At 38.3% G+C, this 18,171-nt stretch overlaps 1 protein-coding gene across 1 annotated transcript in view; it reads right to left on the reverse strand.

Moving 5' to 3' along the window:
* Positions 1 to 18,171, reverse strand: part of TRANK1 (tetratricopeptide repeat and ankyrin repeat containing 1) — a 40,204-nt gene that overhangs the window by 15,188 nt on the left and 6,845 nt on the right. The window contains 15 exon segments of the mRNA XM_088161096.1: positions 273 to 429; positions 1,107 to 1,247; positions 3,997 to 4,218; positions 4,828 to 5,355; positions 5,357 to 6,320; positions 6,322 to 6,437; positions 6,440 to 6,971; positions 6,973 to 7,198; positions 8,541 to 8,717; positions 9,571 to 9,822; positions 10,195 to 10,350; positions 12,269 to 12,436; positions 14,091 to 14,222; positions 14,665 to 14,803; positions 17,809 to 17,892. Of these exon segments, the coding sequence (XP_088017222.1) occupies positions 273 to 429; positions 1,107 to 1,247; positions 3,997 to 4,218; positions 4,828 to 5,355; positions 5,357 to 6,320; positions 6,322 to 6,437; positions 6,440 to 6,971; positions 6,973 to 7,198; positions 8,541 to 8,717; positions 9,571 to 9,822; positions 10,195 to 10,350; positions 12,269 to 12,436; positions 14,091 to 14,222; positions 14,665 to 14,803; positions 17,809 to 17,892 (3,994 nt within the window).

Consider the following 18,171-nt stretch of genomic DNA (forward strand, 5'->3'; position numbering starts at 1 on the left):
AGATCTGTCTAAGGGACTCTTCTCCTATGACAGCAAGAAAACTTAAACTAGTGAATTAGCAATAAAGTTATACTTTAACGCATACAACTGGTCTTTAGAGACAAAAGAAGTAAGACCCACTGAATTAAGTGGAAATTTGCAAGGGCTGTTATCAATGCATACTGTTAGAAGGACTAAGAGATTTAAATTTCTTTATTACACAGACTGAAAGCAAGAAAATATGAGTTTTGACTGTCTGACAGTCTTTTAAGAAAGTTTTAGGACAACTTTACCTTTCTTTTCGTCTGTTTTGACAACCTTAACTAATTTTCTTTTAATGAAATCCTTAAAAGCTGGAGCCCACTTATCACAGTCTTCATCAAAGATCCAAAGATTGACTCTGGCTCTTGTAATTGCAGTATACAATTGCTTGAGTTCTCCATTCAGCAACTGAAGCAGAACAAAAACATAAAATAAAATAAATTAAATGCCAGATGAACTAAATTGTTAGAAAGAAACACACTTTGCAGTTATAAGAAAACAGAGAATTTATACAGAATGAAAAACAAGTAAAAAAGTGCTTTTAAGTAAGAAAGTCTAAATATTAAAAATGGGATTTCAATTACATAAGTCATTGTCCAGCTAACTTACAAGCAACTACTACTGCAAGTCAGTTGCAGGTATGACAGGCTATTTTCCTTCTAATCACTTGCATATATAAATATGAATTTACCATACAATCCTGAAAATATCTGACTCACCAAATTCTAAGCAACTTCCTTAATTTCTAGGTAGTGACACCAATCAGAAATCAGACTATAGGAATAATGAATATTGACAAGCTGAATTGCTTGCTAAAATTAACCACAGTTGTTCTGTAAACATACCCAAAAGTCTATAACACAGTTTTGTTCTCTAATCAAATTACTTTTTGCAAACAATCTCTTATCTTTTAAAATCAGTATTACATTACATTATAATTATATTATACAAATGTGAACAACTATAAAAAGTAAAACAACCTTGATAAACATGTAACTAACAGGTTGAAGGAATTTATGAAATTTCCCTACTTATAAGAAGAATTTAATTTGTCCTTCCTATTCCCAATGTTACAAAAAACTCACCTTGTACATTTCTACATTAAATGGAGTCCTTTCCTATATACCAGTGGCATCCTCTAATGGCACTTCAATTAGCAAGTTGCTTCCCACTTGCTCATCCGGATCAGGACTATAAGAAGAAATTATCTTCCGTTCTTTGCTAGCCTGAAATATCAAGAGAATAAGGTTTATTTGTATGTACTAACCACTACTGCCTATATATACACAAGATAAGGTTGTATGGTGTAATCTGTTCATCCCTGTAAGGGAAGAAGGCTCAGAGGAGAAGACTGAGGGACAAAATTATCTCAGGTAAGAATGTAAAGAATAATCAGCAATTTTCAATGAGAAAGTTGAACTTCATCTCAACACAGCCTTTGCTTGAGATACTTGTCTGTACCCGGTGGTCATCAAGGCATATAAACAACCTTCCCTAAAATAGCTAGTACAGATTTATACCTTCCTGAGCTGCCCAGGCAAAAGCAAAGATGTGCCTCACCCCAACAGACAGTGGAAAATCTGAGGAGCAAACAAAACAAGCCTTTAAGACTGCAACTAGCTTGAGCTGGCTACAAGCCGCATATTACTTTTCAGAGACTGGGGATGGCCAGCATCATGATCGAGAAGCTAATGGGAATACATATAGATATACATATATACAGGGACCACTAATGGGAATCACATCTGTATTGTGATTCCAATGTATATTGTCATTGTTATGCTTACAGCAGGATTTCAGGATCCTGCTGATCACTCTTCTAGATTCAAATAATATGCAATGCTCAATATATCAAATAAGTAATTTGACATTAAATATGAAAACCTCCTTGGGTGACTATACATCTTCATCTAAACACCCTTACAATGATCCCTCTGTGGAGGAAATAAGGTTACCTTCACCATGGAGGAGAGTCAAGTTTTAGTCCAAAGGATAAGGATTCTCCTACAGACCCTCAATACCGCAACAGACATACTCACTTAAGGGGGAGGGTCTGCTGATTGCTGGGCCAGGCAGCTCCCTGCCAGCTTAGGGCAGAATGAAAGATAAATGGTGGTGGGATAAACTCACAAGCTGCAATTTGTCATAGTAAAATCTACTACCTAAGGCACGTTGGAGAGATCTTGGCCTGCAAGTTAGGATGGGCAGCCACTAAGTGTCCTTGACTCTACAAGGCTGACAACTTCAGTGAGCTGGACCCACACATATCCGATGCTGGCATATATTCTCATCATCAAGGTTCCCAGAAAAGATCTAGCTGGTCATTCATGTGATGAATGTATTCGTGTTGAACACAAATAACTGCTAGCACTGGTCTCACTCAGCCAGGGGGTGGAATGGCCCCTGCCAACAACTCCTCCTATAAGAACACTCAGAAGTGAGCAAAAAAACCCATTCATGGGGAAAGTCTAAAAAAGTGTGGTCAGAAAATATTGGACTCCAACACAGAGACATGTGAAAGATGTCTATAAATACTCAGAGACACTCCTAATTGTAAGTTAAGTGTGGCAGCAGATCAGTGCTGTGCACTCTCATGTAGGAAATGCCAGCTCCTGATCACACTGCTCTGCAGGTTCCTGATCCACTGCAAAGCTAAACACATTAAAATCATGACTATATTCTAAGTTACGTTCATTTTTCTCTTTTGGTATTTAATTGAAATGTGAATAAATACTGCCCCGTTTCTGGCACAAAATTAAAAATACTCATAATAAGGCTGAAATAACATTTTTACAATCTATACATTTCTCACCTTTCAGCAACACAAAACAAGTTAACTGTTCTTCCCACAGGAGAAAAAAGCAGGAAACCTTTCCTGCAAAATGTATTTTGAAGTTAAGATTTCAAAAAGTCATCAATGAAGACATTCCTAAGCCTGTCATAGATTTTAACATGACAACCAGCTAAAGGTATCAGTTTGGTCAAGAGCTTGCTGTATTTTAGGGGCTTGTCCTTTTTGCCTTCTAGATTTCTCATTCACATCTGCTTCTTGAAACAGGACTCTTCTTAAATCTTACTTTCAAGACAAATAAAAAGAAAACCCAACACTTTACAAAATGCAGAAAGCCACACTGCTGTGTTTTCAATGGTTCACAGATTCATCTTTTCTAAATGAGAAAACCTCAGGGTGAGCTGCTTTCTTGCCTGCTTGTTTAGCTGCTCAAATCAACTCAATTACTCACGATTCACAGGAAAATGGAAGAATTGTATTAAAACAGTTCTCCAGGCCTGACATACATTAGTCTAAGCCAAAATGCTGTGCACAACTCAACTCTGCTAAACTGATTTTGCTAAATTCTGATAAATTATTGTTGTTTTTCTGATTACAACTTGCATCACCAGAAAAAAATATCTACTTTGAGAAATCTACCATGACAGCCAGTATTTACCTCAAGCTCCTTCCTTCTGCCCTCATCACATAAAATCCACTAACCTCTGTGAAGAGCCACTAGTAAGCTGCCCTCAGTTTTCTTGTGGTTTTCATCTGCTGAAAGCCACATGAGACACTGTTTTGAAGGGCAGAGGCAGAGGACATCTGCAACAGGGCTGTTCACACTGAATGTTTAATTGCAGAGTAACTCAGTCGTGGGTACATGGAGTGTCTGCAGGTATGTTCAGTAAGGAAAACTTGGAATACTTGCCTGGTTGGGGTTAGAGTAGCTGTCTTGGTGTTCAGCAGAAGTGTGTGTGATGTGTGTACCCCAAGGTCTTCCTTAAATTTTAACAGTAAACCTGAAGGAAAATGCACTTAAGGAAACACATTGTCAATTCATAAACCTACAACCTCACTGTTTTCTACTGCGATGAAACAACTCATCTTCAGAGAAAACTAGGAATCCTTTCCCAACTGAACCACAAGACTATAAAAAAGATTGACTTTAGAAAATATGGATAAAATGGATAAGAATTAAATACCTCTGAATCTGTGAAAAAGTTGTAAAGGAGGACATCATCAAATTCCAAGCCCTTTGCTTCATAAATTGTCAGTACAAGTGCCAAACTAAGTTCCTCAGGTAACTTCTCCTTTGCAGTTTGATTTGTCACTAATACCACCTGCCAAAAAATGTATTTAAAAAACATCAGAAAGCTAAAAAGGAAAAAAATGTAACAGTTGCACAGAGAAAAACAAACATGATGCTATTATAAGAGCCTTCTAAAAACTAGATAACATTTCACAGAGACATTTCAGCACACTTCACAAAAAAGGTCACAAAGCTGCCACTAGAAGACTGACAAATGCATGGTTTGTGCAGACAGTCTTAGATCTGGTGTAAGAAAATTTGGAGTTAGGAAGGAACAGGTCAGACAATCCCTCACATAATACCTCACACCAAAAAAAGAACAGAGGGAACCAAACGAAAACGAAAAGCAACTCCTTTCATTATGCTCTGGGCAGTGTCACCGGTTAAGAAACATGGCATTAGGGTCATTGATGCATTTCATTAACAGGGCTAGCTCAGCTTGCATGAAATCCTGTATCTCATCACCATAAAACTCATGGATAGACCATGGCAGCTCCCTGAGCTTTGAAAGTCTTTGAGATAAATTATACAGTAAATCTTCTTCATCGAAGTAACCTCTCTGTGATCGTATCTGCTGATAAAGACAGAAGAGGTGATAGATCTCACTCCTGTCTTCCATGAAATTTGGTGATTTCTTTCAGCCTAGCTTTTTGTACTGCTCCTCAGTAAGCTTGCCCCCAAAGCAACTCAGTGCCTCAAAAGAGCCCTTCAGAAATTATTTTACTTCTTTCCAAACCAGTGCTGGATTGTACAAGCTTTTACCTTTTATCATTTTTGGCCATATTTCATTTACAAATACATTGTAAGTCACAAAAGTCCAAGGATCACTTTCCTTAGAGCATGCATCTGCAGCTCCTCCATCATCACCATGTTCTGCTTCAAGATTACCTTCTTCATCCTCATCCTGCCAATTTGGTACAACTAAGTCTTCCTGAGGACTCCAACCAAGAATTACTCTTTTAAGACTTCCATCTTCGTTTCTTGGAAAAAATGGGTCGGGTATGGATGCATCTAGTAACAGCAACAACTGCCTGGAGGTGACAAATAGTGGAAAATGTTCATCTTTAATGGCTTGTAGCCTGTGAATATTTGGGTCCAGAGGCTTGAAGTGACTGGTCACCTTGGAAGACTTGCTAAGTTCAATGAAATTCTTCTGAACTTCTCGGCACAAGACATGATTTTTTGTTACGAAGATCTGGTGCAGGGGCTCCAGCCTGTTTGATGCTTCTGCGCTATACATTTGGTCTTCTTCCACAGTCACCACATGAATTCATTTCTGCACCAGCTGTGCCCACAGGAACTTTTTCATCCATGCTGTCCTGGCTTTGCTCATCACTCACCTGCTCCTCACTCGAATCATCACTCCCCTGTTTTAGTTCACTCTCTTCCTTCCTTGAACTAGCTTTTTCAATGTCACTGCACTGTCTCTGCTGCCATGTTTGCCTCTCCAATAAAGGTCCATCTGCCAAGGTGGATTTTTCCCAGTATGAATAGAATTTCTTCCAAAGCCTATATAAGCAGCAAGTTGTCTTCCCTGTCCCACTTCACCCAGTTAAAATGATTGGTTCCATAGGCTTTGGATTAAGATCAATCACTGCATACTCCAACTCCCCAACTCGGAAAGGGTAATCAACAGAAGACTGTACTTCATTTATAATGTTAAGTGCCATGTTAGTACTGAAGCTGTGAAACTTCATTATATTGTATTCCAGTTCTGCTGCACTAGCTGGAGGGAAATACTCAGGCATGTTATGTTCTTTTGATTTTTCTGCTTCCATGTCTTCAATGTAACAACGTGGAACATGCTTCTGTGTTGTCACACTGTGGTTCTGATATCCTTCGTTTATACCCTTGAGTTTTTTCCTCAAAATGCAGGATAAGCCATGGCTGTAGGAAACACATATATTTTCTAAGGCACGGTTCAGCTTGCAGTGATCAAGAACAATGGCCCAAATTCTAATTATTTCTGTGTAAACTCTACCTGATTTTTCTAGACAACTTTTTGTCTGTTCTGTCTCCATGATTTTTTCTGGACTCTCACTGCAACGAGGAGGAAAGTCAATGGCAAGTTCCCATAGCATTCTTGCACCTTTGCCCAGTTTGGCTTCATACAGCTGGATATCAGCTTTCAAGTGTTTCAGTGGCTTCTGGAGGCTCCTAGGCCATTCCCCATTGCCAAGCTGCTTAATTATCATTATGGTTTTAGCTTTCAGATAGAGGCACAGCTTTACTGCTCAAAGTCTTTAGCATTTCAGGAGTGCACTCTATTTCCCAAGTCATGTTATCAAACTCTTGCACATATGCCTCAATATCCAGACTCTTCCCCTTTTCTTCCCTAGTTCTTCCTTCTCTCCATTAGGCAGGGCCATACTGAATTCCCCTGTTCCCTTCTTTTTCTCCCAATCATCCCCTTTTCTTTCAGGATAAGCTATACTTCCAGAAGGTTGCAACGAACTCCTTTCCTCTTCTGAATTAGTCTGGGCTGAAGATGGCTTTTGCACCAGAGGATTATCCTTTTTCAGGGTTTCGCTCACTTTGAATTGCTGAATTAAAGCTGTGACTGCCTGCACTAGACTTTCCCGCAGTGTTAAGGGGCTGTGTATTCCTTCTGTTTCCTGCTTTGTTAACTGACCTTTTTTTGATTTTGTGGAACACAGGTTTTTTAAATCATTATGCACTGTGTTGCTAGATCGTGCCTTCAATGAGAACTCAGATGAAGAATGCCCCGTGCTCTTTGACTGTGAAATCTCAGAGGCTGGAATGGGTTTAGATGTTTTAACCAACTGCCCTGCTCTATCTTGGCGGTGCCTCTTCTTCACCTGCACAGCACTATTCCAGGCTTCTAGCAGTAGATCTCTCTTTTTAATTCTGCACCACATCTTTTCCTGATTTGTTTTTTATGTTAAAGTTAATGTCAAATTTTGCCAATAACTCTGTTATTCTCTTAGTCTGCTTTGAAAATCCTCTCTGGAAAACAACATGCATCACTGTATTTCCATTGTCATCTTGTATGTTTGGATTAAGATACAGAAAGTCAGATGGTCTTGAAGCAAAGAGGTCAAGCAGATAGTTCAGGATGTTTAAACCAGAGCCATCTGAAAGCAGGAGAACAACCAGAAAATAAGCTAACTTGCTTTACAAGTCTGCATTGTATGCCAACAATTTCAATACTTTTTTTTCTGCTGCTAGTAAATTAAAATCAGTTGCTTAAAAAAAAAAAATCTACATTTCATATTTACAAAACATGCTTATGTGAAACAGCTCAAAACTGAGCTTTCCCAAGTTTCAGGGAAAAGTATACAAAGGTAGCAAAGCTTTAGAAATTCCTAGTGCTGCAATTATTCCCATAACATCAGTCAATTTCATTCCTTTTTAACTTCCGAGTACAGACAGATTTGTTCATTTTCCAACATCAGCCCTGACGGCTACCCAAGGGAAACTGGTGACTTGTCATCCAGACAAGCAGCAGCTCAAGGTAGTTCTCTGGGATCATTTGGTTCACTTTAGTAAGGCATCCAGAAGTAATCTGCTGCAGATAACCTGCAGGAAACCCCAGTTACTCCCTGATATTTCAGGTCTCTGAAGCAATTCCTACAAAATCAGATTAGTTACCTCCCTGGAGGGAAAAAATACACATATATTCTACAGCTTTCTAGATTTCATCCAGATAATAGATGTGATTTAAAAGAAACAATATATATGTGAAACATTTCTTTTCTAGCTATAAAATAGTGGCACATCAAAATCACTGTAATCACACTGTAAAGAAATTGCACATCAAAAATTTCACACAGTGAAAAACACTTATGAGAACATTTTGTCAGGGGACTTCTTAATCTTTTGAATTAAAAATTACAACTGACATTACCTTTGCTTTTAATCTCTCTAAAGCCATTCAGTGAACTGTTTGTGCTTTAAAAAGTAATAAATCCAATATTTTAAATAATTTTAATCCTTCAATTCAAAAATGCATTTTTTTGTTAACTTAGAATCAAACCTGATATGGGGCCCTCATTTCACACTTTATCCTAACTTTTTATATTTTTACCTAAGCCCTACAGTTCTTTCACTCACTTCTCCCCTGAACAAAACTTTAATTGATTTACAACTGAATAAAAACTGATAAACAGATTTCAGATGCCACTGCAGGATTTCCTTCAAAGTCTGCTGCCATTGCTCTAACTTTACCTTTGTGTCTTCCAACATATGTCCCATTTATTTCATTCCCACGTGGGACTCATTTCAGAGAGTTTCATAGAAGAGCCTTCCTTGATTCTCCCGTGTCACCTGAGCTGCCATTACCTCTCCTTACAGTCTCAGCCAGCACAGCCACAAAGCAGAACACATCAGCTAAACAGACTGGTCTGTATCCTCTGGACTGCAGCAGCAGAATGGGCAGGTAAGGAATGGGGATGTTTTCAACAGCAAAAGCCTTACCTTTATTATTTAAACAGATGAAAACTGCAGCATGCAAAGGAGTATCTCCTTGTGCAACAGAAAGGTTTTGAGGGTCTGCACCTTTGGTCAGCAGCAAATATGCAAGTTCGAAATAATTCTTTCTGAGGCATATTTTCAGTGGTATTTCAGAGCTGGTTCCAATACCATCAGGCAGAGCTGGTGTGAAGGACAGGAAAATACCAGGGTTTAAATCTAAGACACCAATCTACTAACTACCAACAGCTCTGAACAGATGCAGTCAGATGCTGATTGCCAGGCAGGTGACAGGGATGGTTTTTGCCAGCTTTTTGCATGTATCTATTAAAACACTTTTTGACTAAGAAGATCATAATTTCCCTTTGTCTCCCATTAAGCTGAGCAACCAGTCCTTCTGTTCTGACAGAAAGACATAAAGGCCAGAACAGATCTTCTCCAAGTCAGTCAGTCAGTGACTGAAACAAGAGGCCTCCTTGTACCTCTGGCATTCAAAAGGCTTCTAAAGGACCATGTGTCCATAACTTATAGCTAACATCAAGCTATAAGATTAAATGAAATATACCAGAGGGATCCTAGGAATAAGCTCATGCAAAACAAAAGTATGATGATGTCTATACTAGATAAAAAAAGAAAGGCATCTGGTCATCAATTAAATAGTCCATTACTTGTAGCATAACAGCAGACTGAACTCAAAGGCTGTGGCTTACACTTTCTACCAGGATCATATTGTGGCTGAAGAAGAGAAATTAAGGCCCAAAAGAAACTACAGGTGAAGGAGCAACGATAGTCCTTGGCCTTTTACTAACCCTAGCAGACGAATTTCATTTGATAAACGTCTTCCACCCATGTAGCCTTACTAGTTTTGCCACGTCCCACACATCAGATGAAGCCAATGCACTGCACTCCAATAAGCTGCGGCACTTATACAGAGCCACAAAAAACCCCATGTTGGTATTTCTGAGACTATCTTGCTCCCAACATGTAAAATAACATACTGCATCTCTTATAGCACATGAATATCATAGCTTTTCACCTCCTCGTTGAAGCAATCATCTTATGAGGTGCACTTGCACATCCAGTCTTTCACACTGTTGGATAATGTTGCCAATGTCAACACCGGAAAGACTGCAGGTTTTGAAGAGTCCTCCATCTGATGGATTTTCCCCAGTCGCTTTCCCTGTTAGGAGCAGCAAAACTTTGTGCCACATTTGCTTCCCCAGCAATTGTTTTATGAAGCTGTTAGCACAGGCACTGGAGATGTTGCATGAGATTTCTTCAGGGATTTCTGCAAGACAGTCAAGACAACATAACTCACTCAAAGCCATATAATGAAATCCACCTCATTGTAAACTAATTCCAGAATAATTAACTCATTAAATTGAAAGTAAGGAACAGAAAATACATCTTTCCATCCTTATGCTGTCAGCCAAGTAAGTTTGAACATTTTGATGCATCATGAATTTCTGTGCATATTTCACAGGTTCTAAGTGCAAATCACAACATTAAATATAATTAAAAGCACATTGTTCCAGTCATAAAAGTTACAGAAACAGATAAGAGAAGGAAGGGTAAAAGGGCAGCAAGTTTATGTAAGCACCAAACACATTTTTTGCAGCAATTAAGTTTTGTGAAAGGGAGAAATGGGAACTCACTGCACCTTTCACAGAAGACAGCCATTTCAGAAACCGCTTAACTTCATCTTCCTTCAATACATTTTTATTACATGCTCCATTTTCACACCTGTAGAACTGGACAAACTGTTCCAGAACATCCTGGAGAGAATCTGTATCAGCTGCGGCACTTTCATTCTCTCCTGCAAAACATTACAGAAACTGAAAATCCATTTCCTTGCTAGCATGTTTTCAGGGCAAGACTGTAATACATTACATCCCAGGGATCTAAGAAATGTGTAGTGGCAGATTAAAAACAGATGGCTGAAACTCTTACTGCCAATAATACCAGTCCTGTGATGGATTTCTTATCCCAAAGGAAATTTGATACTTTCATCAAATACACTCTTGTCCTGGTTTTGCCTGGGATAGAGTTCTTTTTCTTCTTAGTAAATGGTACAGTGCCATGCTTTGGATGTAGGATGAGGATACTGTTGATAGTACAATGATGTTTTCGTTGTTGCTGAACATGGCTTACCCTGAGACAAGCACTTCTCCACATCCAATGCTCTGCCAGCGAGCAGGTGCACAAGAAGCTGGGAGGGAGCAAGGCCAGGACAGCTGGCCTGAACTGGCCAAAGGGATAATCCATACCACAGAATGCCACATTCACGATATAAACTATGGGGAATTGGCCATGAAGGGACCATTGCTGCTTGGGGATGGGTTAGGCATCAGTTAGTGGGGTGTGAGCAACTATACTGTACATCACTTGTGTTTCTTGGGTTTTATTCCTCTCTCTCTCCCCTTTTCTCAACAATAATAAAAATAAAAATAAAATTAAAAATAAAAATAAAATTAAAAATAAAAATAAAAATAAAAATAAAAATAAAAATAAAAATAAAAATAAAAATAAAAATAAAAATGATAGTCATTTATTTTATCTCCATTTTTAGACTGTTCTTATCTCAACCCACCATGGGAGGGAGGGAGGGAGGGAGGGAGGGAGAAGTGAGTGAGCTGCTGCTTGGTACTTAGTTGGCAGCTGAGGTCAAACCATGACTCTATCTACCATAATTCACTAGGCTGAAAACTATAATAGGTTCTGTATGCAGGCAGGAAAATGCTGCAATTATATAATTGTTCAGAATTTTTAGGGTAGATGAGTAAACCCAGTAGTGTTTGCAGCGTACACTTTTAATGAGCTTGTCTGATTCCCCAGTGCCATTTAAAAAATACAGCCATAAAAGAATTTTTTGGATAAAAGAATTTATCTTCTTAAAACTAAAAAATGAAGCCAAAAATATACACCACACCAAAATGTTATCTACACATTTAAGAGATATTTATGTAATTGGAAATAGCAGATTATAAACAATGTTCCAATAAATGCCCTTAAACGAACATGGAAAAACTTGGCTTGGATTTCTTAAATGCTTTAAGGAATTCAGATACATGAAAGACCAAACAAAACAGTAGCTTTACCTCTTAGGACAAAGAGAGAGACAAGGTTGGTCGTCTTTTTAGAAAGAAAGACTAACCTCAGATTACTTGTAAAGCAGAGGCTTATTGCCCAGCCTCTCATTTGCACTAAACTTAGAAAACTGTTGCAGGCTGTGCATCGCCAAAAAAACCCAAAAACCAAAAAAACCCTGGCCACAAAAGACAGCGCAACCGGAAATGCCAACCAAAGCCATTATTACCACAGAGATATTGGTATTAACCTTCTAATGGAGAACAACTGTGCTACAACCCTTCTCCACAGCAGAGATCTCCACAGTAAAGAAAAAAAAACTGTGGGAATTTCTTTGTCAGGAGCCATAAGATGCAAGCGCAATGAAACCCAGTGTTTTCCAATAAACTTATAAACAATACACACATGAAAACTGAGCTGTAGCCTAAAAACTTTGCTTTATGCCAAGCTTGATCTGAACATCACTTAGACACCAGTTGCTTTCAAGCAAGGACAAAACGTTCACTATTGACTAGCAGGAGATCACAGTGATAACTCACAGGAAAATTTACATAAAACATACCCACAATTAGTTATTTGAAATAAAATTATTTTGTACATAATGGCTTTAATTTTAAAACAGGAAAAGCACACACTGCATGTAGTACCTGTTGGTTTCCCAGAAAAAGTGTGTTTCTCAATGTGCTTGCTGACTTCTTCTACAGCATCAAAGTTTTTGTTCTTTTTCAAAATATCTATGACATATCTTGACCGTGCATCTGGAACAGTGGGATCAACACCAAAATTCAGGAGCATGATCACGTCTTCTGTTTGTCCTAAAGCAATACATGAAAAAAAAATGGAGGAAGAATAATTCATGTTGTTCAAGAGTTTTTTTCTGTTTACCTTTTTATTTTTAATTACCTGGCACAATTTCTAGCAAAATTTTAACTTTAAAAACTCTAAATTCTTCCAGTGGCATAAATTGAGAAGGTGGAAATCAGTCAAAGATTGGGCTTGAAGATCTCAGAGGCCTTTTCCAAACTTAATGATTCTGTGATTTTATGATTTATAATATTTATTATATATATAAAGAAATAAACTTTAATAGATACATATAAAGGTACGTGTTTTCGAATATTATATATAATACATAAAGACATAAACATTAATAAATAAATAATATATTAAAATATATGTGCTCTCTATGTAATTAATCCCATATGAATATTACCAAATAAACTTTAAGCGTCCAAAATCTGATGTTACCTTGGCATTCATGTTTGCTTCCTGTTGCCACCTAGTGGGCAGAGTAAGAAATACAAGAAAAAAGCCAGGGTAACATACAATGAAATCCCACAGAAACTGTGAAGGAAAGCATTTAGTTTTCCTCTTCTGACAAGGCACACTGCTATCTAGGTCTTACATTTTCACCTATTGAAAAGGAGAGTCCTGACAGCAAATTATATCTTAGTTATCCAGGAATTTTGGGGTCCTTTAAAAATTTTGTAATGAACTATGTTTACTTAGTTAAGGAATGTTCAACTGTTATTTTAGCTGGTTTTAATTTAGATCTGTGTTGGCTGAGTGTCAGTAGAAAACCCTGATAAATTACCTCACCGATCTGTAGAAAGGAACTTGAAGGACCCATACCCCTTAGGTAACTTAATCAATAGTTGAAGAGCAAAACTCAATAAAGTATTGTTTAATGCTGTCCTATAACTAGAGATTAATTAAATGCCATAGAACAAGAAAGATATCTTGAGAGGGTTAAGGATTCAAAGGCCTATACACCCCAGAAAACTTGCAGGTGCAGTAAGGGAGACACTTCAAAAGCTTTAAACACCCCAGAAAACTTACTCAATAGTAATTGTCTAACCAGGACAGCAAATGTAATAAAGCACTGTTTAGCTGGATAAAACTTGGGTTACTCATTTTAAAAAAAGATAGATGAGATGTTCTGGTGTTAATTAAGAGGAACAAAATACCATAATGCAATAAATTGGGCAGGCTTTTGGGAGTGTCTATAAAAAATAATGGATGATATAGTGTATATAAATGACTGAAAATTCTTGTTTGAGCATGTCTTATGTTCCCAATTTTGACTCCAAATTGTTATTAGGAATGTTCATCTCATGGCTTTTTGCTGTTAGATTTAAACTCTTTTTTTCAGGCCCCCAGGTGGTCTAATGTGATTTTAACGGCACATAAAAATTTAAAAGGTAATTTCTATGATTCTAAAACCTGCAGCATACTTGTGAGAAAATCCTAACTAGACAAACCAAAGAGCAAAGAAAATGGCCACACATCAGGCATACAAATTAGAAAATGAATTCTTGGAATATTTAAGTATCAGTTGCCAAACTACAAGTCAATTTCTCATTTTATTCCTTAGCATGAAATAGTTAACACTAGGGTCTGAAACTTTCTTCCCTTATATATTTTTCCAAATGAAAACAAAACAATACACACACACACAAAAGTATTTACTGCGTTTCTGTGTATATTCACTGGAAGAGGCCACAATATGCAGCAGGGTCTGTCCATCTCTGTCTTTCTGGTTGATCCTATCCTTCAGCTCTGGCCTCCAAGTCAGTAACCATTTGAAGAGATGATTCTTTGCTGAAATTATAAAAAAGCACACTTAAAGAAACAGATCCTGAGGTTTTTTTCCCCTTCGGAGTGGCAAGATGCAATTCCAAGGTTGACTCATGACTCTACTACACAATGAAACTGTTGCTCCACACTGAGAATGGTGGAAAGAAACACTGTACCTCTTTTAAAGCTGATATATTCAGGTTACAAAAGACGCATATCAATCACATTTTTGCTTCAAAACACAGAACAGAATAATTATATTAGGTTTCCACCACTATCAGGCATGGGTGATCAAAGAGAGTGTTTACAACATTTCTAAAAGAGTGCTTTATTGGCATGTGCAAGGTTATACCTATATGATCTGACCTGAGCTGTTGGGACATTTTTTTTCATTTAAAAAAGGTCTAGCTGTCAGTTCTCTGATAAAAGCCAGCATTGTTTCATTTTAGCTGCAGATGTCACTCACTTGCTTTGATACACAGTCTGATAACAGCATGCAGCGGATACAGTCCGATGGACTCAGCCTTCGCTCCAATGGACATTAGGCACTTCACTAACTCTGCTACTTCCTGCATCTTCTCACCGTGACCATACAGCTCAGAAGTCTGGTAGAAAAGAGAACAATTACAACACATTATTTTTACATACACAAAAAGCATTTATTTTTCAGTCTTTTCTGTATTGTCATGACAAGAATCAGTAGAACAACAACCAAGACACAGCCACAGTAAAATGGAACTATTTATTTCATAGACTTTCACAGAATAGCTTGGGTTGGAAAGGACTTTAAATATCATCTAGTTTCAACCCCCTGCCACAGGCAGGGACATCTTTCACTACACCAGGCTGCTCAGAACTCCATTCAACCTCAAACACTTCCAGGGATAAAGCACCCACAACTTCTCTGGGCAGCCTGTTGCAGTGCTTCAGCACAGTATCTAATCTAAACCTACCGTCTTTCAGTCTGAATCCATCCCCCTTGTCCTGTCACCATGTGATATTGTAAAAAGTCTTTCACCATCTTTCTTGTGGGCTCCTTTCAGGTACTGGAAGGCCACAATTAGGTCACCACAAAGCCTTCTCTTTTCCAGGCTGAACAATTGAAATTCTCTCAGCCTTTTCTCCCAGGAGATGTGCTCCATTCCTCTAATCATCTTGGTGGCCTCCTCTGGTGGACTCAGTCCCAACAAACTGATGTCAAGAATAGCGTGGTCTGCAGGACCAGGGTGGCAATGATCCCTCTATACTTGGCGCTGGTGAGGCCACACCTCAAGTCCTGTGTTCTGTTCTGGGCCACTCACTACAGGAAAAACATTGAGGTGCTGGAGTATGTCCAGAAAAAGGCAATGGAGCTGGTGAAAGGTTCTGGAGCACAAGTCTGATTAAGAGAGGCTGAAGGAACTGGGATTGTTTAGCCTGGAAAAAAAGGAGGCTGAGGAGAGACCTCACTGTTCTCTATAGCTTCCTGAAAGGAGGCTGTAGCCAGTTGAGGGCTGGTCTCTTTCATCATCTCCCAGGCAAAAGAAGGAGAAGAAATGCCTTTGTGTCAGCAGAGGTTCAGATCAGATATTAGGAAAAAAATATGACTGAAAGAATAGTTAGCACTGGAATAAGTTGCGCAGGGAGATAGTGGAGTTATCATCTCTGAAAGTGTTCAAGAGGCATCTGGATGTGGCATTTGGGGTTTAGGGGTAATTATGGTGGTGCTGGGTTGATCATGAAGGTCTCTTTCAACCTCGATGATTCTGGTATTCTGAGAAAGCACACAGTCTGCGCAGAAGCCAGCTGAACTTTAAAAGTATGTTCTAAGCAAGGATTTAATTAACATGAAGCACAGTCTACAAGGGGTATATCCTATAATATAGGATACTCTGGAGGTGTGCAGAGGAAGCTTATATAGAAATTGAGACAACATGCAAGAAGGAGGTGGTCAGCATTCAGACAAAACTTCTCCATTTGTGCCAGTCATCTTCTTAAATAGCAGTCTTCACACTTGCTTCTATCATTTACAAATAATTTTTTTTTTCCTAATACCTCATGCCAAATTTTGACTGGCAAGAATTACACTTTGAGCACAGTTATTGAATCAAAATACAACAGATGTCAGGGAGAATGTAGCAGCAGCAGGAGAAGTTAAAATTGTCAGAAAGCCACATTTTCTAATTTTCGCAAAGGAGAATCGATACTTATGGATTTTTCATCTTGATTCTTTCAGCCTTCCATGTGTACAACAAACCTACTAGAACAGGTAAGATAGGTTGGGCCAATTCAACAAAATTAAGGGCCACACTATTTTGTAAAGCCTGCTCATTTTTCCGGTCTCAATGAGGTGTTTTGCTTTGCTGGAAGACACTTTGCTAAGACACTCCACATGGGTCTTCTGTTGTGTTGCCATACTTCATTGCCAGTGTGGAGGTACTGTGCTAGCATTGGCACAGCACACCTGCCTAATGATACCCAACCAAGACATGCCCTCATATATCCATTCACTAATACTTCTGCTATCTCTAAAAACAAGCCTGTGAGGAGATAGGAATTTATTTTCCTTGCATTACCCTCAGAATTATTTCTGCTCACTTTGTCAGGCACCTTACTGAAATACAATTATGCAAAAAGCACCAATTTGAAATTACTATGATCAAAGTACCACCAGGACTGTAACAGCCAAATGGCAAATTCTAGTATATTCCACCAATATGACTTTTGTGAGAAACAGCAAAGCCTGACAATTAAGAAAATTCCTGGGAAGCATGAGAGAAAGTACACACCGTCTGAGAAGAGGAAAGGTGTCCTGTTTCTTCGAAGCCTGCAAATCTTGAGGAAACTAACGAACCATTGGTCGATGGATTTATTACAGGCCTGCAACCAGGTTGTGTGTGAAGGACTGAACAAAGATTCTCACATTAAGTGTGTAAGTACTGTCTTAGTTCTGCAGTAAACAGATTCATTTTGCTCTCAGCTTGTGAGTCTCGCATTCATACTCCAACAAACCTTAACGTGCCAGCCAGTTAATGCCAAGCAGAAATACTGTGTAGCCTACAGCTAACATCTTCTAAAGTTCCTGTCAGGAAGGAAACTGTAAGAAATAGAGAAAGCTGTGGGTGCCCCATTCCTGACAGTGATCAAAGTCAGTTGGATGGGGCTTTGAGCAACCTGGTCTAGTGGAAGGTGTCCATGCCCATAGCAGGGGGTTGGAACTAGACAATCTTTAACATCCCTTCCAACCTGAATCATTCTAGGACTCTAGGGTAAAGCCCAATGGAATTTCTCACAAACATTTCAAGATACCTTTAGAAAGCTGGTATGTCACTGCTATGTAAACTGGCTGCTCCAGAGCTACAAAGCTGGTGAGCTCCCAACAGCTCCTGGCTCACAGGCAGTGTCTAACTACACCTGCGTAATACTAATATACTTTGGAAATACTAAATTTCATTCAGAAATATTACATTAGATGAAGTTAAATTTTCAAACAAATAGATTATAAAGTATAATCATATAACTTCCATGTGTTATTTTTTATCTTTCTTGGTTCAAGATGAAAAATCTCTCACTAAAGTTATCAGGAATAATAGAAATAGATACAAGAAAAAAATAAAAAACATGAACTTACTGAAAAGAGATTCTTCAGAGATACTTGGTAAACTCTGAGATCATGGGGCAACTCTTGCTTCTCAGACAACAACAACAGACAAGACTGAAAAAATACCCCAAACATTAATGCTTTTATAAGCACACTTAAAACTTTGTTTTTCACTGCCTCATCAGGTCTTGTCAGAAAGCCAACACAGGCTAACAGTATTTCAGATCTTTTTGTAATATCATGACTGAATCTCCATTTCTAATTTTCAACTTAATTAATGTAATATACAGTGGAGTGCAGGAAATTGCAAGTGTTGAAAGTTTCCTCAGAAATAAAAACCACGTTTAAAAGGTTAGGTCCTAAAAAATTCTCCAATACTTGGAATACTTCCAG

This window comes from Sturnus vulgaris, chromosome 1 (genome assembly GCF_052056855.1).
Source record: "Sturnus vulgaris isolate bStuVul1 chromosome 1, bStuVul1.hap1, whole genome shotgun sequence".
Classification (NCBI taxonomy): Eukaryota; Metazoa; Chordata; class Aves; order Passeriformes; family Sturnidae; genus Sturnus; species Sturnus vulgaris.